This window comes from Yamadazyma tenuis, chromosome 3 (assembly GCF_029203305.1).
Source record: "Yamadazyma tenuis chromosome 3, complete sequence".
Classification (NCBI taxonomy): Eukaryota; Fungi; Ascomycota; class Pichiomycetes; order Serinales; family Debaryomycetaceae; genus Yamadazyma; species Yamadazyma tenuis.
Window position 1 is genome coordinate 384,767 of NC_089463.1, and position 22,774 is coordinate 407,540.

Genomic DNA, 22,774 nt, shown 5'->3' on the forward strand with positions numbered 1-22,774 from the left:
ATATTGTAAATTAATCTGATTTCTTATGGGCTATTCTTAATTTCGATCTAAAACTATCTCCGTCAACGTATGCTCCCATTAACCACCTATCACCACCATTGGAATCAGAGAACTCGTTTCTCGAATGTAAGACTCTTCTGTTATCGAAAACAACACAAGTTCCCTCAGGAAGCTTGATTTGAAAATGGTTGACTGGATCATTAATGAAATCTTCAAAAAGACTCAAGCCTCTAATGAAGTCGTTGAACATGAAATGGTTACCGTTTTCAGCAGCAGAGCTTCCCATGGTTGCAGTTCTAGTAATTCCCAACTCGAAGGGTCCTTGAAAAGGAGGTGAGTAGTTGACCTCTTTTATGAACGGGTAGTGGGTTCGTGTGTCAAAAATTTCGTCTTCCACAATCAAAGGTCTTTGATAATAGTAGAACTCTTTGTCATTGTCGTATTTGTAGGTGAGTGGGATTTGGGTTAAAGCCAAAAAGGCTGAAGGGTCGGTTTCACGAATGTGCTTGGCAGCAAGAAAAGAATCACAGAAGATGTTTTCACCACCCAAAGTTGAATTCTTAATTGCATGCAAGAGCTGCAATCCAGGTGGAGACTCATAGTACAAAAGATCCATATGCAAGGGTAAAAATACGTTTGTATAAGCGATGTTTTTGGCATCTTTGATATTTTTCACATCAAACAATGTTCCGTAGAAGGTTTTCTTTATGTAACCAAACTTCTCTGCTAACTTAGCAACCGGCCACTGTTGTGTGTTCTCCTCTGTCATGATTTGAGACATATCCAGATCCGGAGCACCGTTGACAAATACAAGTCCGTACTGATTCAAGCTTTTGACCGCTTTGAAGAACGTAGAATCGTTATTCAAATACTCATGATAACTGATATTCATCTCGGGAAAAACCTTACTGTACTTGTCGTTGTCCCAAAACACTCTATCGTAGCCAAAGAATTGTCCCTCCAATCTCGAAGAACGGGTAGCATAGTGTTCCAAGAACATCCTCGGATACTCAGAGATGTGATCCTTATTATTTTGACTCCAGACCACTTGTAAGCATTCGTTCCCAAGGGAATCTGTGACAACCTTGGGCTTAGACTTGATCTTCAAGTCCTTAATAATGCTTCCGGTGGTGAAAAGTTTCTGACTGGAGCTGGCCTCTATGGATTCAGGGGAAGGGCATGCATCTCTCAAAAACACGTTGCTGAACTGGACAGAGCTGTTTTCGTCAAAAGCGACGGTAATGTACTTGTGGTCATACTGGGTGACGGCCAACAGTGACTTGAACCGCCTGGGCAAAAGTCTAAGAGAGAGCCAACCTTGTTCTCTAACAATACGTGTGAACATTTAGGGTTGTCGTCGAATCTGGGGAAACCGCTCGATGCGAAAATGGTTATCTAAAATCTTGTCTATAAACCTATAACGAGAAAAGACCGGTTCTCTTTTTTCCAAATGGATAAATAAACAATGCAGCCGCAAACAATCCCACACTAATACCAATTGAAACCTCCACCATCGTTACACCAAATGATAAGGAACCCGAACCTGTACTTGAAGACGTAGTGGTTGAGTTACCACTAATCTGATCAGCAGCTTTAACCCCGGCCAACAATGTACTTTGAGATGCGATACCAGATGGAACTTGCACAAAGATACCGGGAAGCATAGCACTTACTGCCAACCCTTTCCCAATTCTTGAGTATAGGTTTCCCAACACCCCAATAATAAAGGCTCCAATTGCCGCAGTGAACTCAGACACATTGGCAAAGTGTTTGGATGCAAAAAATGTACCAACGTACCCAGCAGAGGCAACCACTATCATTATAGGAAGCTGGCGGAAGTTAGCTTGGTTGATCAATGCCAAACAGACGGTAAATGCTGGAACAAGTAGAATTCTCCATTTATCGTCAACAGTATGCTCTGCCCGGCAGGTTGTCTCCGATGTAGCATTTTTATCTACCCATCCATATAGAGCAGCTCCTAAAGTGATTCCGAATCCCAAGAAAAGCGAGTAGATAATGGCGTAGAACATTCTCACCGAGCCTGCTACCAAGTTTCTGGATTGTAATTCCAATGATCCACATAAGATAATATAGCCAGGTAAAATCAATGCCAATGAGCCTTGGACAATTGCAGAGAAGCAGAAGGTATCACCTCCATTGATGGAGCCAATAGCTCTTGCAATGAATGAAACAACAATAGAAGATGTCACTTCAAACACTGAAGAGTACAAATTGGATTTGGAAGACACAAAGAACTGAAGATATCCCACACATAACCCCACACCAAAGGCAATTGGAACGTCAATCCAACCACCACCAAATGCCCAAGGACAAACACAACCAGATCCCAACCCATAGAAAAATACACAGAGCCATGGATTGAAATTGTTCTTCAGCTTGAAGATTTTGGCCAATTTAGATGATGCTTCTTCTACACTCATAATATCATGGATGACTCCTTTATAGATCTTATGGGTTTCTGAAAGCTTGGCCAAGTTCAAACCTTGTGAACATTTGACCAAGTGCACTTCAGAGGTTCTGGTGGCAGCATCACCAAAAGCAATGATCATACATCCAGGAAAGTAGATGAACTGGCCATCGATCTCTAACACCCTACTAGTCATGGTCATATACTCTTCCAATCTGTGGGTGGGAGCTCCAAAAAGCATCAATGCCTTACACATCAACATAATAAACCGTTGTCTTTGAAGAATATCTGAGATGTGGACGGTGATCCGAAGTTGACGGTCTTGATTTCTCTTTGCTTTACGGATTCTCTTGGACATTTTGGCAGGCATATCAGCTGGATTAACACTAGCGGCTTTTCTATGGTGCTTGGGTCTAGCATTAGCAAAGGATGGTAACCCTTCGACATCTTCAGCACCTGGACCATCTCCTTCAAGCGCCACATTACTGATAGCCTTCTTGCCAAATGGAATACTGTAGACCTTTCTGCCCCCATGCTTGATTCCTTCCTTCAAGCCGTTAAAGGTCATACCTGTGGATGTTTTTGAATCTTCATTATCAAATTCATGGATAGTAGAGGTATCACCAAATGTCAAACTGGAAGTAGATTTGGACTCCTCTGGGTTCTGGTATAATTTCAACAAAGAAGAGAGAACGCCAGCCTGCACTTTCGTGGGAGGTGCTATATTGCTGTCAGAATCGTTATCAAGCATGATAAATTCACCTCTATCATCATATTGAACATCGCCCCGAAGAAAGAGGTCGGGGTTTGGGGCATACATACCATCACTTCTCTCTTTCTTGCTCAGCCTAAGAGTGTGGTTTTCATCATTACCATTATGGAGTTTATCTTCAACTTCTTCATCCCTACGAATAGTCTCACTTGAGGAACCTCCAGGGACATTGAACATCATATCATTGGAAGTCTCGTGAGCCCCATCATATTTAACCGTGTGGTTCATGACTGGTTGTTGCATTGACTTGGGAACATGCACGTTAATCAAGTTTCTGGCTTCATTGTTCAACTGGGCAAAGTTAAGGTGTTGGAGCTCCACATCTTCTTTATCCATGCCGATTTCTTCTTCTTCATCTATGGTTCTCTCTCTCGAGTTTCTAGAAGCACCCGGTGCCATCCCACCCCCACTAAGTCCATACCCTCCGTCATCATTCAGAAGCATTCTTCCAATGAAGGTATCGGACTGAGACGGGGCTTCAGGATATTGCTGGTCTGTTAATGCCACTTTTCGGAGGATATCCTTGAATACGCTGGCACTTCTACCCCTTGACATGCCTGAATGGGGTAAAGTTGTACTTTCCATCTGTTCTGTTATATCAGTTTCATTTCTGTGAAACCGGGAGGCAAGTGAACCTCTTCTGAAAAAATGGTTTCTATGCGGAGAAGACCGGGAGGCCTTGGAGCCTTGGGACTCTAAACTCTTTCTGGACGATAATGACTGGGGCACCGCTTCGAGATGCGAATGGTTACCTTCTTGAATGGACTTGTGTTGTTCGTCCTCATCAGAATCAGTTTCATCCAAATGGTCGGGCTGGTTGTCTCCAACGTTATAAACACCCTCCAAGTAGCCCAGGGCATCCGAGTCACTGTCGTGGATATCGTCAGTTTGCTTGGTCTGGAATTCGAAATGAGGTAAATTGGCAGCCAGATCATGAGTATTCCCCAAATCGGAATCGGAGCTATCACTCGATTCATTGATGCCAGTAGATGAGTTGTTCAATGAAGATCCACCACTGATATACGATTGACGGGGAGAAAGTCCAGGTCTTCTTTCGGGAAATCTTACTGCTTTGCTGGTATTGCTGACAATCTTTTTACCCGCCTTAACTAGATTTATATTGGACCCTGAGCTTATGCGCTTGTGTTTTCTATAGTTCTGTATATCTGGGAAGTGGAGCCTTGTGGAAAAGTCCTCGTTTTCTTCGTCAGAACTAGGAGAATAGTTCATATCTTTCGGAGGATCAGACATTCCTAATAGTTTGTGACGCGTGACTTTGGAGTTTCAGTTTGCTGATGGTTCGAGGACGGTACAGCGAGGGTATACAAGAATTAGATGTTTGGAAACAGAAGGGTTTGTGGAAGGTTGGTGGTAACAATTATATATCAAATTTAAAGAACACAAGTAAGATCAAATGTGCATCTGTAACAAGTGCGGTTGCGACTAAAATACCAAAATATTGCTATTCACATATCCACTTAATACACGAAAAATTATGCTAAGCCATGGCGCAATCGACATCCATAAAGACGGTTGCGAGGTTCTGACGTTTTGGGTGTTGAGAGCTCGTACAGCTAGTCCAGTGAATATGTGGAATTGACTTGGGCTAATTTCATCTTCTCAATCTACAACAAAATCGCAACTACAGTTTTTACCTATCGTTCACTATTCATTCACTGTAACCTTCTATACAGACTCTTCCCATTGAACAGCACAGTACTCTTCGATGTACGCCACATGGTTCTCATCAAACAGCTCTTCAGGCATGTAGTCCTCCACGTCAGTGCACACAATGATGGTTCCCCACGACATCCCATTCAACAAGGTGTTCAAATCAGCAGTTTCTGCGTTTTCAAGATCCAAAATAGCCTTGGGCATCACCTGGATTTCAAATTGTCTAGATGAAGAAGGATTGTACCCAGGATTGGGAATATTAAAGGGAGTTTGGCCAAACCGTTTACAGACATCGTCTTTCCCGTTATACAACAAGGGTTTACCTCCTAGATCATACCGAAGAACTTGACCAGGATTGTGCTGCACTGTGTTGGTGAAGTTTTCAAACACAGTATCTTGTAACATATTTGAGATCTTGGAGGCTTGAGCATTCAACACTCCAGCAGAAGTGGAAGTGGACCCTCCAGAAGGCTCTTCTTCCTCAATTGAGTTGGAGTCGATTAAATGCTTGTACTTTTCCAATTCAGGTTCCAACGTGATCTTCTTCAAGTGCTCCTTTTCCACATAAACAAAGTATCCAGGATACTCAGGAAGGGTGTACTTTGGAGATGCTGTTTTAGCTTGGGCAACTACATTTTTACCTGCTACTGATGAATAGGTAGGTTTAGCTGGAACTGAAGCAGGAGATAAGGGAGACTTTGATTCTTCTTTAGCGGGTGGTACTTTCTTGTCAAATGGATTCGAACTAGTGAAGGGATTAGAACCAGTGGCAGCAAACGGGTTTTCGGCCTTGGAGTTACCAAACAAATTCTTCGTCAACTCGTCTCTCAACTTGGTTTTGGCTTCAAGTTGTAGTTTTTCATCCAACTGTTTTTGGAGAGCATTTTCTTGTTCTCTTTTAAGATCCGCCATCTTCACTGGATCCTTGATGATCCCCCTGATGGCTTTGACAGTTCCCTTTTTCTTAGAGCATTGTTGGGTGTTCGTGCACCCCAAAATGTATAGGACTCTGTCGTACAAACGTTCTTTAAACGGAGCAAACGCCTGTAAGTATAAGGCCATTTTCTGTCCACAGGAATCACATGTGACCAACTTAGGAGCTGGTAATGAGTCTGGATGGAGCCATACCGGTTGTCCTCCCAAGATGGTGTCCTCTATAGTAGGAGAATTTTCCTCACTTACACCATCTTTTGAATCGGGAATTTCAATGTCCAAAAACCCCAAGTGAACGTTGGTCAGCTTGCGGTCGATGATCGACTCATCATCATCCGAAGAGTATTCGTCGTTGAAGCTCATAGTAAGAAGCGGTGGTCCAGAAATGAAATTCGCGATGAGCATGGCATCGCGAAACTGAGTTAAGTGCTGCTATTTACAAGACTACTTACATGGTTATAAATACTGTTTGTGGCTGATCTCTTCGTACACAAGGACCTGGTCACCTTCCTCAAACGCCTCCCAAGAGTCGAACGTCAAACCACACTCCTGTCCCTTCTTGACCTCAGACACATCGTCTTTGACCTGCTTCAAAGATGAGAGGGCACCATCGAATATCACCTTATCCTTCCTCAAAACCCGAATTCTTGAGGACCGTTTGATAATTCCACTTCCCACCTTACACCCAGCGACTTTGGTGCTCTTTTTGTTCTTATTGGAGATGCTGAAAACGCCCATGATCAGGAGTTCAGCCAAGATCTTGGTTTCAATTATAGGTGGTAGCTTTGAGCTGAGATCTTCAGTTACATCTTCAATCAACCGATAGATGATATTGTGCTCCTTGATAGAAACACCAGCTCGACTAGCCCTCGCAAGAGTTGGCTTGGGAACCTTGAGGTTGAAACAAAAGATGTTTGCACCCAAAGCACCGGCCATATCCACATCTGAATCAGCTGGAGGTCCTGCTTCATAGGAGATGACGGTGGCCTTGACAAGTTCATTCCCCAAGCCTTCGATACTTTCCTTAATGGCTTCGGCAGACCCCGTGACATCGGCCCTGATGATGTACTTGACAGTTTCCACCTTCTTTTCATCACCGAAGAACTCTTCTCTAAGGTCTTCTTCCGTGAACCCTTGCAACTTTAACTCATTGATCTTCTCCTGCTTCTTGAGCTCGTCGATTTCCAACTGCCGTTTCAAGTTGATCGATTCGATGTCCTTAGTGGCCTCCATCTGCTTGTTTCGAGTAATTCTATTGTCACACACCTTCTTGGCAATCTGCTCAGTTTTGGCCTGAAGGATCTGGTCTCCACTCTCAGGCAACTCCTTCCATCCCCAGATCTGGGCAGGAGTAGAAGGACCTGCCACTTTGATTGGTTTCCCGTTTTCGTCCTTCATACCTCTAACCTTGCAATATGTGGTGCCAGCCACCAAAAAGTCTCCTATTTTCACCGTCCCTCTGGTCACCAACACCGTAGAAATGGGGCCCATACCCTTGACAACCTCACTTTCAATAACAGACCCTTCGCTGGGCACTCCGGTAGGTTCTGCTTTGAATTCGTTGATTTCGCTCAACGTAATCACTGCTTCTTCCAACTTATCCATCCCCAAACCTGTCTTCCCACTTACCTGGACCGTCTGAGTCTCTCCCCCGTAGTCCTCGATATCCACTTCGTACCGAGCAAGGTCTGCCAACACCTTATCGATCTTGAGACCTTGCTTGTCACATTTATTGATAGCCACAATCACCGGAACACCGGCATTTTTGGCATGCTTAATGGCCTCAAGCGTCTGGGGCATCACCGAGTCATCTGCTGCTACCACCAAAATGACGATATCGGTGACATTGGCACCTCTTTCACGCATTTTCAAAAACGCAGCATGGCCAGGAGTATCGAGAAAGGTGATTTTCTTCTTTGAGATCGGAGTCACCACCGAAAAGGCTCCGATATGTTGCGTGATACCTCCAAATTCTTTGTCAACAATGGAAGATTTCCGCAAATAATCCAAAATGGTGGTTTTGCCGTGATCAACATGTCCCATTATTGTGACAATCGGGGCACGAGCCTTCAATTTCGAAATATCTTCAGCTGGTGGAGCAGGGAATAAATCGAGGCCTGTATCATCGTTCATATTTACCTCAAACCCGTACTCATCGGCCACCAATGAAACGCTGTCCTTGTCCAATATATAATTATGTCTCATGTTGTCAAAGCCCATGGCTTCCAATGTCTTGAGAAGCGAATTTAATGGAATCCGTAGAATCGTCGATAAGTTGGAAACCAGTACAAACGTGGGAACGGACACTTTGATCTTCTCCTTAGGAGCTTGGACCTTCCGTTTAGGCTTAGGTTTGTATGCTGGTTTTAGTGGAGCCGATTTTATCTGGGTGCTGGCACTTTGTTTCTGTCTCAATGTCTCTTTAGCTTTGGCATACTGGTCTTTTCTCGAGTCAGCACGAGCAGGTGGTATAGCCGAAGCACTGGGAGCACGACTGAGTCCAGACTTGGGTGGACCGTGCTGCGTGGCTTTCGCAGGTCTATTGTTTGGTGGAGTCTTTGGTAAATTCTGCTGCTGCAGGTTATGCTGGTTGTTGAATCTTTGGGCAAATCGGTTTGTTTTCTTTGCAGGTTTCGTGTCTGCGAGAACCACTAACAGGGTACTGAGATATCGACACTGGCAAGTGGGTGATGCCCATATGGACCTGGAACCCGCTATGTGTCGTACGGTGACAGTGTTGAGTATAGCCATCGCAGTTAGAGTTGAAAAAATTAGATCGCGATCAATTTTGTTTGATTAAATGCAGTAGCCACCAAAAAGATGCTATGAAGTCGTATGCTAATATGATGAAGATTACTCTGTGTAGCTGAAGTCTCCATCCGAAGTAATGAAGCCAAACACCTTGTTTTCGTTCAAAGTGGAGATCAAGTTGTCGATATCCTTGAAATTACCGTCGTCCATCGCAAACCGGCGATGTCTGCTGGAGTTGATGTGGTCATCAAAATGGTCGTATTTGATCCTGCAGTTTTCACAGTAGCCTGGCTTCAAGTCTTTGTTCTCGTCCTTCTCAACCATGGACTGCTTCTGCTTTTTCATGAAGATTCTTCTTTTCAAGTTGTTGATGTTCTTTGAAGGTACCTGTGACATGGTAGGGCCCAATCCATTCCCACCACCGGGGAAAGTCCCGGAGTCGATAGACATCTGCACGGCATTTGAAGTTCCATTGAACCCTGAAGCTGCCACGTCGTAGAACCTTGAGTTGGAGTTGGAATTGGAGTTGTTGGTAGGCAAACAAGACGAATTGCGCATCAAATTGGGCTTGGGGTGTTTGAATTTACACGCGAGGTCTTCGGGCTCGGTTTCCACCAGTGCCTCATTATCCTCAGGATTGGATCCTTGGGAGATGGTGCTGTCATTATTGGAGTTTTGTTGATGGTTTGGATGCGAGTTGGTATCTTCCTCGATGGCGGTGCTCGTCAACAAAGAGCTAGTAGAAATCCGTCGGTCCTGGGGTTTTTGCACCAACTCATAAGCCATGATCTTAAGGAGTTGTCTATAATGAGAAGTTTCTTCATATTTTTTAGCCCGCCGAACCTTCTTACGATCCAGGTTTTCCGTGTCTTGGATGAATGGACATTTACCATCTAGGGTTAAGAAAAACCTAGGATACTTGTTTTCAGCATTCCATTCCCGAACGACAATGGGACGGACGCTTTGTGACAAATCGTAAACGTAGATGTAGTTGTTATCCAAATAATGTAAGTCTTCTCGTTTGGCAGTGGGGTCTTTGTCAGTGGAGCCAAAGATTTTTTCTTCCTTCAATAAATTGACCAAATCTCCATTCTCGTAGTTGGCACTGCTCATGTATTCCAGATCATTAACTCCCAAGTTCAGCAAGAACCGAAACACCTTATCGAAGTTCCACACCTTGATTTTCAACGACGACGCGTCATGGAAGATATCATTGGAAGGATAGCTGACAGCAGGATTGTATGGTCTTCGACTAACAATGATAGTCACATCCTTATCATAGAACGGAACCACCAAACTGCCCACGTACTTCAACCCTTTATGGGCGCGTTTCTGTTCGGACACATGGTTCAGGGACTCAAAGCCTTGGGTATCAAAGTAAACGACGCTGCTCTTCATGATTTTGCGCCAGTTACTACGCCATTCCAGAAGCTCGTCTCCCATCAACCGGTTCAGTTTGGCTTTGTAGCTGTCGACCTTTAGCACCGACCGGGCGAGAAGCGCCAGGCGCACAGACCCGCCGTTCGACAGGCTTTGGAGCGCCGCTGGTGCCAATGTATCAGAATGTTCAGGTTGGTGATGGAGAGACCCTGCCGGCTGGGGGTGAGTGAGTTGCGGCGTATGGACATCGAGGCTCACTGACTCTTTGGCGGAGAGTTTGAGCTTCTTCTTGTTAGGCAGAGGAACGTTCCCGCTGGTTTCCCGTAACGGCGGCCGTGCTACTCTCTTTCTATTGATGTCCATGTTCACAAGTAAAACAGATTTGTTTATTTGGATCCACCGCGTTTTTTGCTGGAACAATCGGCGTGCGCATACCGATGGTACTCGCCTACTAACATATATATTGTCTAGGCTGGAGACTTTGGGAGATATGGAGATGGGGGAGTAGACCAGTGGGCTGAAGGAGATAAATGATCTTTTTTTTTTTGAAAGGAAGGACATGTTTTTTTGGCTGAAATTGGAGAATTTCATCCCCAAATAGCTCCAGAACACCCCGATTTGTCCCGGAACACCACCCAGTCCACCCAGAATACCCCAGCACCTCCCAACACCTTCTCTACTCCCTGAAACCTCTTCGAACATATTTTTCAACAAAGTCTTTCCAGTGTCACCGTCTACGCACTATCGCACTAAAATAGATAATTGAATCTCCATCCACTCACCAGATGCTCCAGCTGAAACAAATATCTCGTGTATTGTGCCAAGGACTCAAGCCAGTACCGGTGACCAGCAGCTCACCCTCACAGACGGAGTCATCGTTGGCGGCACCCATCTCGGTGTCGTTACTCTCCAGCAAAGGTGTTCCTTTAAGCACTGTCATCAAGGCTGACTCGCAACTCACAATCGATAACATCAAAATATACCTGCTACTTGCATTCAACAACTACGACTCTCGCGAAGCCTGGTGCCTTGTGAAGGTAGACAGCGAGTTACGGCTTGTGATGGGCAAACTCCAGTTGACCCAGGAAACTGAAGAAAACAAAATGTATGTGGTGGTGTTATACGACAGTTCGTTACCCGATGCCATAGCCAAGGCCAAATTAGACGGCTTAACAGAGGCGTTGAACACCGGACTAGAGGGCTTCAGTTAAAGTTGTTTATATTAATATATTAGATAATGCTGTGATTATGGATATTGGTCGTTGGCAGTCAACAATCACTCAGTTCTCTGATCATTTACTCATGATATCAACGTCGTCATTCTCTTCTTCTTCATCGTCCTCGTTGTCTTCTTCCATTTCCATGTCATCCATCAAGCTTTCTTCATCAAAACTTTCTTCTTCAGTGTCGTACCAAAAATCTTCATCAACTTGATCATGTTCATTATCTTTATTGGAAGAAGACCCATTACCAAAGGCGTACATTTCCAGCTCGGGCATTATGAAGTCCTCAGGAATATCTTTCTTGGACTTTTCAACTTCTTGCAATACTTTCTTTTTGTAGGCCTCCGGGTTCTTTCTCAACTCCACCGAGGCATCGATGTTAGCAGGAGACGAAACGTTGGGATCTTCCAACAACGAGATGATCGAAATCAACACGCTTTCGACCGTCTGCGCTGGGGTCCAAGTTTCATTTTCAGGCTCATCAGAAGTGGGGTCACCTCCTTGGTGTAAGATTGAAATGCACAAGCGACCATCCTTATAAACATTAGGGTGATAGATAGCAGGAGTGAACCTAAAGGTTGGAGGAGAAAACGGGAAATCACTGGGGAACCTCATTTGTCCTTTGAAGTATCCGCCATGATATACCGATTCTTGGTTCAAAACGATGATTCCGATATTCCACAAAAAGATGTTGTCATTATCCAACTCAATATGAAAAGAAGGAATCCCACTTTTGGGGTCCGTCAAGTCTCGAAACTGCCGTTGGAGAATGGCGGCGGCTGACTTGGAGCTCATCACGTGTGGGAATTATGTGATTGATAACAGGGGTGTTATCTTGTGATGTAACAAGTCACAAGAACTGGGAGTTGGGGAGGGGGGGATGAGGCCAACAGGGTTGGGAAAATCAGGGGAGAAAAGGGGGTATAAGAGACTCACCGGTGTGTATGCCAAACGCAGGGAGATGCTAACGTGTGTAGGGTCTAACAACAACTATAAATATAAAAACCACAAACGGATATGTAGTTCGATAAATTACTAATTTTTAAAGGAGAGAGAAGAAAAACAAAAAGCCTTAAACGGTGAGGATAAAAGAAAAAAATGAAATTATGACACAAACAAACCGCCCGGCACTCACCCCCTCTGGCACCGTCACAGCGTGGGCGGCTCCCGCGCACGGGACGGGCCCGGCCCTAATCCCGGTCCCGCATGCGCAAGACCCTTTGGTGTTGGCACGTATGTACATAACATAATATATGATTGATTGGGTGGGCATACAGCATGGCCGAGACATGCCCGACAAAACCATGTGTATTTTAGCCGTATGAAAAGTATCAGGAAGGGTAACCATTCCTCAAAATGCCCATGGTAGTGGCCAGTTCTTGCCGTTGTTTATGTTCATCATATTTTGCACCCATTGCTGTTACAGTCATAAGGGATATTTGGAATCGGGAAACAAAATAGGGGTTTTGGCAGCATCCATAAATGTCCAAGAGCCGTTCAATACCACAAGTGGCACATTGTTTACAACGAATTGTTCAAGGCTTGTAGGGGGCAGTTTGAGACCAACCGACTTGAGATAGTCTGCCAAGTATACAGACAAAGCGTCCTGATTTTCACTGAAAAAAGTCTTGTAAATGCTTGAGATCCCCGAGACACATTTGTATGGCTCTAACAGTATCGGGTACGTTTTGTAGAAAAGCTGGAGGTAGAAGGTTGTTTTTTCAAACTGGCTAAATTGTGCCTTTAGATGTTTGACCATCTGCTTCTCGTTGAAAAACTCATTGGATTTATCGTATAGTATCAACAGCTTCAAACGCCATTGATGGCTGAGAATTGCCAGGTAGAGGTGTTTTGTGTGGTCAAAGTTCATCACTTCGAATTGGAGATTAAGGTACTGAAGTTTACCTTCGAGCAACACCAATGTATGTAGAAGCATATGGAATTGGCACGTAAGGCAGTTGAACGTGGGGGAAACCGTGAGACTTTGGAGTGACGTACAACGAGATGCGAGTGGAACCAACAAGTTCAGCTCGTTGTCGAAATGTGAATTGTTCAAATGGCTGAACTCTTTGATGGTGAGCTTCAAGGTGGAGAGAGTTGCGAGATCAAACACTTTTTCAAGCGTAGCCACAAGACTTGGACCCTGATCATGGATAAATCCATCAAGAGAGAGCTCCCGAAGCGAGTACAAAGGTATGCCTCCGACAACAAGATCTCCAAGCTCGTAGAAGAAACTCAACCAGGTTGCAAGTTGCAAGTTATTATTGGACTCGTTCAATAACTTTAAGTCTTTGATGACCAACTCTTCAAACTCAAGACCCACAAGATGTGCCAAAATCCCTCCTTTTACTAGACTTTGGGCCAACCGGCCGAACTTGAGTTTATTGAACTCGTTGTTCTCATAGAACACTTTGAGGTGCCGAAGGGCGGGAAGATCAAGGTTGAGTTCCGTCTGATTGGCATGTTTGATGGTCATACTTAAGCTCACAAGCAGCAGGAACTTGAGCAGGTTTGCACGTCCAAACGGTGCTCCTGGGTGCACAAGCAGTCGAAACAGCACCAGAGTGCCGGTTATCTGTGCAAGTTGAGCCCAACATTTATCGGACCAGTCCTTATCACTCAAGACCACAAGAGATGCCACATGCTTTCCAAGCTTCTTGTTATGTAGAACCTTCACCAACGCATCGAAATGCTGGCCACCAATGACCGTATTGGCGTAGGGGTCCAAATGATCCAACATTACTCGAACAAAGGTCAAAAGTGCTGGGTCCTCCACCACTATAATCCTACGGTAAAGACGGGCGATTGCCGGGAGGTAAAAGAGACGACTGGCTAGACAGACACGGAGCAAGTCAGGTGTATCGAGCATCAGGAAGATCTTGATAAGCATGGCGATGGGAAGCATTTCCATGGTATTCAGGGCCTGGAGGATTTTGGCGCTATCGTAGTAGTAGCTGGGACGGAAATTGCTCAGGCGGCGGCGCGGTCGTGGCTGCTGCCCGCCGGCCAGCCGCATATTTACCAGTGCCCGTACGTCCACCGTGTCGGCCAATTCACCGTACTCTTCTAGTTCTGATGGATCCACTTGCATGATTAGCCTGATAACGTTTGCAGTCCGTCAATCTGCGCGCGAGCAGCAGCAGCACAAGCGGCGAGCGGCAGCGTGCCCCCACCGGTCCGTACCTGAAAGATGGCGAGGGCGCTGAGCGCACCCTCGCAAACTTTACTACCACTGGATCTACATACAAACACGCCTATATCATGCTGAGTCTTGGAACCCATACGGGGTCAAACATCTCGTTGAATAGCTTCACCAGCCAGGCACGAAACTCGTCCACCTCCAACCTCTCACAGGTTTCCAACGTGGATCCGTTCTACGGATTGTCTTTTAAGGTGGGAGTGGCTGAAAACAAAAACATCACTTACCAATCAAAAATGGAAGACGTTCACACCTATGTGGCCAATTTTGCCGAACGCTTGGACTGGGGGTACTTCGCGGTGTTCGATGGCCACGCTGGCAAGCAGACGGCCCGGTGGTGTGGGAATAATTTGCATACGCTACTCGAACAAGAGATCATTTCGAACGAGGAGCTGGTGATTTCAACCGAGGTAGACATGAAGGATAATTTATACAAGTCGTTCATGAAGGCCGACGAGTTGATCAGCAAGGAGAATGCTGGTAACTCCGGCAGCACGGCGGCGGTGGTGGTACTTTTATGGGAGAATCGAGGAGATGCTATCCCAGCCGATACCACAGACACCAATAACACCAAGGGTAGCTATTCGGTCGACTTTTCAAACCAACACCGTATGCTCTATACCGCCAACGTCGGGGACCTGAGAATCGTATTGTACCGTAATGGAGAGGCATATCGATTAAGTTATGATCATAAAGCCAGTGATATCAACGAAATCAACCGAGTCCGAGACTCTGGGGGACTTATCATGAAGAATCGGGTCAATGGGATCTTGGCGGTAACGCGGTCTCTAGGTGACTTGTACATGAAGGACTTGGTGGTGGGCAAGCCATTCACTACCTCCACCGTTCTAGGAGAGTACGACGAATTCATGATATTGGCCTGCGATGGGTTGTGGGATGTGGTGTCTGACGGGAAGGCGTGTGAGGCTGTCAAACAGTCGTTCCGGACTCTGGACGACCCGGAGGTGGCTGCAAAACGCCTATGTCAACTCGCACTTGACAACTCTACAACTGATAACATCACCGTGATGGTGGTCAAGTTCGACAATTCGATCTTCAAGTCTAATGATTAATGAACGTATTAAATATACACAAACTGTCCTCAAATATGCTCTGGTGCTTGCTTTGGTTGTTCCTTGGGGACGATGGGACGATACCAGTTGAGGGCCAAACTGCTCAACACCACACTCACCAGTGACGCTGCCATGGCCGCACTGGCCCATACAGGGCTCAACCGGGAATTATGGTACGGGTAGATCACCCCAGCTGCAATTGGGATTCCTATCATGTTGTACACCAATGCCCACGCAAAGTTGAACTTGACTCGATTCAAAACCTTGGTAGACAAGTCAAAGAGGGTGACAAGTGTCGTCAATGGGTGCAGTTTATTGAGAAGGATAAAGTCACTTGAAGTCACAGCAATATCGGCACCACTGGCAAGGGCGACTCCGATGTCTGCGGCTGCCAATGCTGGGGCATCGTTGATTCCGTCTCCCACCATTGCTATAACCGTGTTTCTGAGACCTTTGATTCTCTTGATATGCATTTGCTTTTCATCCGGTAACACCCCCGACACAATGTGCTCCAGGTCTAATCCAAGCTCGGATCCAATGGCCTGGGCTGTGACACAGTTATCACCAGTGATCATCCAGCACTCGATTCCAAGTTGATTCTGAAGATGGTCGATGATGTCTTTGGACTCATGTCTGATCTGGTCACGACAGGCAAACATCACTAACAACTGATTTTTATGTTCAGAAAGTAACGCCACTAGTATCACAGACTTCTTCTCAGACTTCCATTCTTCAAGGATGCTCTTTTGTTCATCTGAAATATCGACATTATAATCATCAATGAGTGCTTCGTTTCCGAGAATGGCCACATTGCCTGTGAGGCCATTCCAAAACCCATCGGTGTCTCCAGCGACAATGGAACCTTTTAAACCTTTTCCAGGAACTGTTTCCACCGCTGGAATTTTGTTGCTAGTTAGTGCAAATTGACTAGTGAAAGATTTAATGGCTTGAGCGAGTGGGTGTTTAGAACTCAATTCCAAGTCCCTTGCCAATTGCACTGCTACCAGCTGCATCTGTTCATCATCTGTACAAAACTGATGGTCGGTGACTTTGATCTCGCCATAGGTTAAGGTTCCTGTCTTGTCGAAGCACACCACTTTGGTGTTGGCAGCATCTTGGAAAGCAGCTCCTCCACCTTTAACTAAGATCCCATTCTTGGCTGCTAAACCTGACCCTACAAAAAGAGCTGTCGGAGCCGCAAGGCCAATTCCACAGGGACATGCTATCACAAACACTGCTATGGCAAACTGTAAAGACCACATGAACCAACCACCAATATCAACATCCAAGTAGGAGTCAGGCAATGCCCCTGAATAGCTTAGTATCAACCATATAATAAACACCAAGATTCCAATGAATACAATAATTGGCACAAAGTAACCCGTAAGCGCATCTGCTGTTCTCTCTATGGGGGCCTTTCTCATTTGGCCTTCACGAACAGTATTGAGAATCTGATCGATTAACGAATCACTCTGAAGACTCAAAATTTTGGCAATGACAGCTTGGTTACTCACATTGACTGTTCCACTAAACACCTGATTCCCCGGTGAATGTTTGACGGGTTTAGACTCTCCAGTCAAAGCCGACTCGTCAAACTCAGCTGAGTTTTCAACAATCACACAGTCTACAGGAGGTGACTCCCCCGTGGCGATACGAATATAGTCTTCCACCTCCAAGAACTTGATGTCTATGGTTTGGTCGTTTTCATATTTGTACTCATTATTTCCACTTGGAACTCGATCAACTAATGTGGCACTAGAAACCTTGAACTTGTTCAAGCCTGAAATGGCTTCGGCAGTCTTACTCTTAGAAGCACCTTCCAACAATCTTCCTATCAACAAAAAGAACGTCAAAAACACCACAGAATCGAAATAAGTAGTATGAAGTGCATCCATTGATTCCGAGCTTTGTTGAGAACTAAGTATCAAAAGAACAATACTACTAACATACGCAATAGTAGTTCCTAGACACATCAATAAGTTCATTGATCCAAACTTGAAGAGCCTTCTCTTGAAGGAGTTTTTGTGCATCCAAAGTGATCTGACTTCCACGATGGCTTTTCTATGGAACAAGTCGGCTGCAAAAAAATAGACGGGGGTACTCAAGAAGAATAAAATCCATGTGGACCTGGAAACATTACCGGTCCATAATGGTTTTTCAATCCACACTCGGAATGCATGATGTTTGGGAAGCAACAGCATTGCCACAACACCAAACACAAATGTAGGAATGGCAACCACTGCAGCAAGAAAAAGACGGAGTGCTATGGTTTTGACATCTTTTTTAGCCAATTCACGGAGATGCTCATCCATTGATACAGGTTCTATGAAATTGCAAGTAAAAGGTCCTTGCTTGGAGTAGTCGATAGTATAAGCCTCATCACCGTCTGTCAGTCTCAAATGGTTTAGATCCTTGATAATTTTTCTTATATTGAGACCCTTTTCTTGATTGGGGATGTAGGTGAATTTTAGTAATGGGTGTGATAAAGTAAGCTCATCTTCAACCAGGATGACTTCCCCATAGCTACTCAAGTAGTCATACACTAATTCAGGACAATGAACACAAAACATCCCTTCCACTTCCAAGTTTACTGTTCTCGACTGCTTTTTACCCAGGACGTAGTTGATTTTGGTGACATTCAACACCTCAAAGTCAAACCCACAGTCTTCAACCGTGGTCTTCAACAGTTCAAGGTTCAGGTCCGAATCATCCATAACAAACATACCTGTTTTGGTGATAGTGTTGATATTAGAGTCCAATACAAAGGGTAATTCATGTACTGCAGACTCGATGGAGATAGCACAGGCTGAACAGGTTATTCCTCCTATCGCGGCCGTCACCTTAACGTTTATAGATCTTTCCACGGGAAGCACTTCCAAGATCTTACAGTCAAAACCCAGGTCCAAAATGGTGTTGACCAAAGAATTTATCACCTGTTTATTGGGGACAATTGCAACTGCTGAGTGTTGTAACAAATTGACCGAATAGCTTGGTTCATCATGCTTGGACTCGATATGAAGTTCCTGGAAAGCCTTCCCCAATGCCTCACCTACAGCACTGGCACATGAGACACACGTCATTCCACCCACAAAGAACACCACTCTATACTCCTTCTGCTGAGTTTCTACCACGGTGGTGAATGAGCCGTTCAAGCTGGAGTCAGACCGTTTTTCTTTCTCGGATTCAAGCTCATCTCGACACTTTTGGCAATTCTGGATGTGACTCTTTTTGAACGACTTTTGTTTGTACTTCGAGTACAAGCCCCGAACGGGGTTGAATTGGTTCAGAGAAGGCTCATTTTCGGAGTCAGCTTCATCCACAGAGCTCTGTTGGAGTTGCCCATCAACAGATATCTCCCACGAGAGAACACCAAACCCGGCTCGTTTGATCTTTTTGGTGATCTTCTTGATGATATGTTCAAAGGAAGCACCAGGAGAATGGGAGGAACGATATAAATCGACCTGATTGCGGTTCTGGCGGTAAATTGCACTAGTGGTTGACATCTGTTGACTAAGCGGTAGTGAAGGTCGGAAGTCTAGAAGCTGATAATGGGATGCAAAAATGCCACGCACCGTCTGCTCACAGTCAGAACAGTGGATGTTTCGAAGATATATTTCTAGATGTTCCATAGATTATGTGTTTTATGATTTTTTGTTATATATGGGATCGTGCGTACTTATACCCATTTGCGACAATTGTGCTAATTCTTCGCGGCTTTTATGCTATCTCAAGATGAGACCCTCTGTGTAGGAGCAAGTTTATAATGTACAAGCATTGGGATTGTGAGACCAAGAAGCAAGCCAGTAAGCCTTTCTGTAGGAGTGTGGAAGAAGAGCGATGTGATGCAGAATTCCAAATACCAGAGTCCGAATAGGCATAGAGAAACTGTGAGAATAAGGGCACGAAGAAGCTGGGAGGACACCAAGACCAGCTCTGGCAGAGGCGCGAGGCCCACGTCGACAGTCCCCGAAACATTTCCATTATCATTTCTTCCCTGATACTCATCACTTCTTTCCTGATATCTATCACTTCGCTGGTTCCCCACTAATCGAAGACACACAAGCTGGTCCACCAGCAAGAGACTCAACGATAAAAGCACAAAATAGTGTCCTGACGTATCAAACCCACCGACCCATACACCGCCATCCGTCGCATCACATGCAGCGTGGCTCATGCCACTATTCCCACCACCGACATCACAGTGTCCACCAAATGCAACTTCAACTCTTTCAAATAAGCAGGCCCCAAAGAACCACACAGTGCATACGATTCCCAGGACCAAATAAGCGGCGTACGCTACGAACACTCTGAAGACGTGGTACCGGCTTTGGTATAAATACGCCCAGATCCCATAACCACTAAACATTATGGTAAACCAAACATAGCTGTAGTCGACAAACACCATGTTGAGCACCGAGTTAACGGGATGGTGATGCATCCAAGCACTATACTTGTGGAAGTATAGTGACGGCAAGAGTGTACTCGCGAACGTCAGCACGAAAAGGCCCACTGCTGCCTGCCACAAGGAAATGCTCATATTTTAAATCTATGAATGCGAAAAAGCTGGAAATTGACTAGAGTTTGTAAAATCCACAAACCTCTTCACTAGTTACACTCATTCGCTAAACTACGTTAATCATGTTGTTGATGAAATTTTATTGGTTCTTCATGGTCACCATGACAATATCCGTTTACCTCCCCTTTTCCGCTGATCAAGCTCAGCAGAACTCCTTAGACTCCTCCTCTGTCAACAAAAGTTTGCAGCCAGTACAAAAAACTATTCCAGTTGATCCAGATGAGCTTTTCAGCTTTTTCAGTATTGTGAAGTACTTTCGGAACAAGAAGAAGTTTCAGGAGCAGTACGGCAACTACGAAGACGATGGAAGCTCTGGGTCTGATAATGATTACGATCCCTTTGAGGATACTCAATCAGACTCTGATTGTGACGACAGCGAAATCAATGAAGAAGACTATGATTACGACTCCGACGACTACGATTATGCTTACAAGTACTCTCATGATGGAGATGCACCCAATAAGAGGGCTCAGAGTTTTCTTGGCTACGTTTTTGATAGAAAGAGATTGCACGAGAAGACTTTGATCAAAAAGATCAGGCAATTGGCCAACTCCACAGTGGAACCCATTAGAGAGATAGCCAAAGATGTGGGGATCTCCAGCATTGAGACTGAGAGATTGGTCGTGTCCTGGAATCTGTTTTATGAGCTCTTTTCTCCATTGAAAAGCAAATTGATCCTGAAGGTTTTCAGGTTAGAGGACACTGTCAACAGCGACCCGGTGGCTCTGATGACATTTATACCCAGCAATTCCACCATTACAAGAAAGAGAAAGAGCCACAATAAAGCAGGCCACAAGAAGGCCAAGTTCACCAAGTCAGCGAGGGCTCGTGCTGGGTCCACAAAAGGCAACAACAATACCGATATGGAAACACAAAAAGGGGACCGAAAATTCAAACCACCACAAGTAAACACAAACGCCAGCAATACTGACGTCTTGGCTCCAGTTCTGGGAGGTACAAGCTTAAAAACCAGTTTGAGTGCCGGCTACAATTCTTCAAACGCAACCATTTGGGAACACAACAGCGGACAAAGCTCTCTTAAGACGATGATTGCACTCTCTTGCTTTCTTCTCTTTTCATTTCAGATTATTCTCTTCATCTGAATCTCCTCTTGTATTCTCTGTCCATAGCTAATAAATGATATATTTTGCAGCCAACGATAGTGCGAAAGCTTCTCAAAACGACAGTCCTCACGTGAAATAAGTCAATAATTTTCCCAAGTTAACTGCTGAGCAAACAGTTACTAATCATCGGTATTTGTTAAACATCATGTTATACCGACACCTATCACTTTCCAAGGCCTCCAGAGGGCATTGGAGTTCATACATGAGAACAATCTCTCGACCCATCTCCCAAACCCCCAAGCTGAGGCTGCCACTCAATATACCTAAGGCTAATTCAACCTCTTCAGGATCTAACCCACAAATGGCATTTCCCTGCTTGGACAAGCTCGAGAAGAAGACGCAACAACTTTGTTCCAACTCGCTCGAAGACGGCCCCGAGCCCTCATACTCCAAGGTGCAAACTGGTTTTCACATTTACAAGTCTGGCAAGCCTATATTCCTCGATCATGGTGGATTCTTGCCTGAGTACGAAATTGCCTACGAAGCCTGGGGAACGTTAAGCCCTCAAAAAGACAACATTGTGTTGATACATACAGGGCTTTCTGCATCTTCGCATGCCAAGTCCCAACCTACCAACCCCAAACCAGGCTGGTGGGAACAGTTTATTGGACCTGGGAAGTACTTGGACACAGACAAATACTTCATCATTTGCACCAACGTACTCGGCGGATGCTATGGGTCGACGGGGCCCTCTTCGATCGACCCGGCCAACGGCAGCCACTATGCCACCCGGTTCCCCATTTTGACGGTTAACGATATGGTGCGTGGGCAGCGAGAGTTGATAAGAGACGTTTTCAAAGCATCCAAAATCCACGCCTCCATCGGTGCTTCGATGGGAGGCATGCAATCGTTGGCATACGCCATGGAGTTCCCCGACGAGGTTGAGAAGGTGGTGTCGATTTCAGGGTGTGCCCGATCTCATCCATATTCCATCGCGTTGAGACACACACAAAGGCAGGTGTTGATGAGTGATCCTAACTGGAGCCGGGGGTTCTACTATGACAAGATTCCACCGCACGTGGGGATGAAGTTGGCACGGGAAATTGCCACCATCACCTACCGGTCTGGACCTGAGTGGGAGTATCGGTTTGGACGTAACAGAGCTGACGACTCCAAATCTCCAGCATTTTGCCCGGACTTTTTGGTGGAAACGTACTTGGATCATGCGGGAGAGAAGTTCTGCCTTGAGTACGATGCCAATTCGCTCTTATACGTGCTGAAGGCCATGGATTTGTTTGATTTAAGTGCTAGTAACAGAGAGCGAGCGGTGAAAAATCGAGGTGCGGCTGAAGCAGCGTATTTTCTGCAGCAGCAGCAGGAATCCACCGCCGTACCAGAAGAACCGTACGAAGAAAAAGTCACTTCTGCCACCGTGACTCCCGAAGAGTCGTACGATGACTTGAAGCGAGGACTTGCCAAAATCTCCCACAAAGACGTGCTTGTGGTGGGGGTTGAGTCAGATATTCTCTTTCCCGTGTGGCAGCAACGAGAAATCTTCGACGTGCTTCAAGCCAATAATCCTACAGGCCAAGTGAAGTACTATGAATTGGGAACAGATATCAGCAACTATGGACACGATACGTTTTTGTTGAGTTTGGATCACTTTGGCCCCCACGTCCAGGAGTTTATGTCCACTTAAAT

At 45.3% G+C, this 22,774-nt stretch overlaps 10 protein-coding genes across 10 annotated transcripts; 3 read left to right on the plus strand and 7 right to left on the minus strand. All coding sequences in view use genetic code 12, as the record gives it.

Annotated features, from left to right (window-relative positions):
- Positions 1-10: 10 nt before the first annotated feature.
- On the minus strand, positions 11-1,345 carry PSN45_002563 (gamma-butyrobetaine dioxygenase; the record flags this gene model as incomplete). The annotated part of the gene is made up of 1 exon (XM_006685118.1): positions 11-1,345. One exon carries the CDS (start codon positions 1,343-1,345, stop codon positions 11-13), a length of 1,335 nt encoding a protein of 444 aa, XP_006685181.1.
- Positions 1,346-1,415: 70 nt separating this feature from the next.
- PSN45_002564 (uncharacterized protein) lies at positions 1,416-4,451 on the minus strand (the record flags this gene model as incomplete). Its single annotated transcript, XM_006684910.2, has 1 exon — positions 1,416-4,451. The coding sequence occupies one exon, from the start codon at positions 4,449-4,451 to the stop codon at positions 1,416-1,418; it is 3,036 nt and encodes a 1,011-aa protein (XP_006684973.2).
- A 435-nt stretch (positions 4,452-4,886) lies between these two features.
- PSN45_002565 (uncharacterized protein) lies at positions 4,887-6,212 on the minus strand (the record flags this gene model as incomplete). The annotated part of the gene is made up of 1 exon (XM_006685116.2): positions 4,887-6,212. One exon carries the CDS (start codon positions 6,210-6,212, stop codon positions 4,887-4,889), a length of 1,326 nt encoding a protein of 441 aa, XP_006685179.2.
- Positions 6,213-6,263: 51 nt separating this feature from the next.
- On the minus strand, positions 6,264-10,301 carry IFM1 (translation initiation factor IF-2; the record flags this gene model as incomplete). Its single annotated transcript, XM_006684908.2, has 2 exons — positions 6,264-8,406; positions 8,665-10,301. 2 exons carry the CDS (start codon positions 10,299-10,301, stop codon positions 6,264-6,266), a joined length of 3,780 nt encoding a protein of 1,259 aa, XP_006684971.2.
- A 422-nt stretch (positions 10,302-10,723) lies between these two features.
- PSN45_002567 (uncharacterized protein) lies at positions 10,724-11,149 on the plus strand (the record flags this gene model as incomplete). The annotated part of the gene is made up of 1 exon (XM_006684907.1): positions 10,724-11,149. The coding sequence occupies one exon, from the start codon at positions 10,724-10,726 to the stop codon at positions 11,147-11,149; it is 426 nt and encodes a 141-aa protein (XP_006684970.1).
- An 81-nt stretch (positions 11,150-11,230) lies between these two features.
- CDC34 (Ubiquitin-conjugating enzyme subunit) lies at positions 11,231-11,956 on the minus strand (the record flags this gene model as incomplete). Its single annotated transcript, XM_006685114.1, has 1 exon — positions 11,231-11,956. The coding sequence occupies one exon, from the start codon at positions 11,954-11,956 to the stop codon at positions 11,231-11,233; it is 726 nt and encodes a 241-aa protein (XP_006685177.1).
- Positions 11,957-12,587: 631 nt separating this feature from the next.
- On the minus strand, positions 12,588-13,901 carry PSN45_002569 (uncharacterized protein; the record flags this gene model as incomplete). Its single annotated transcript, XM_006684906.2, has 1 exon — positions 12,588-13,901. One exon carries the CDS (start codon positions 13,899-13,901, stop codon positions 12,588-12,590), a length of 1,314 nt encoding a protein of 437 aa, XP_006684969.2.
- Positions 13,902-14,422: 521 nt separating this feature from the next.
- Positions 14,423-15,433, plus strand: MgPP2CL-1 (mgpp2cl-1, protein phosphatase 2C-like protein 1; the record flags this gene model as incomplete). Its single annotated transcript, XM_066157893.1, has 1 exon — positions 14,423-15,433. The coding sequence occupies one exon, from the start codon at positions 14,423-14,425 to the stop codon at positions 15,431-15,433; it is 1,011 nt and encodes a 336-aa protein (XP_066013990.1).
- A 29-nt stretch (positions 15,434-15,462) lies between these two features.
- Positions 15,463-18,936, minus strand: PSN45_002571 (uncharacterized protein; the record flags this gene model as incomplete). The annotated part of the gene is made up of 1 exon (XM_006684904.2): positions 15,463-18,936. One exon carries the CDS (start codon positions 18,934-18,936, stop codon positions 15,463-15,465), a length of 3,474 nt encoding a protein of 1,157 aa, XP_006684967.2.
- Positions 18,937-20,110: 1,174 nt separating this feature from the next.
- Positions 20,111-22,772, plus strand: cys2 (Serine O-succinyltransferase; the record flags this gene model as incomplete). The annotated part of the gene is made up of 2 exons (XM_006684901.2): positions 20,111-20,963; positions 21,421-22,772. 2 exons carry the CDS (start codon positions 20,111-20,113, stop codon positions 22,770-22,772), a joined length of 2,205 nt encoding a protein of 734 aa, XP_006684964.2.
- Between the last annotated feature and the right edge of the window lie 2 nt (positions 22,773-22,774).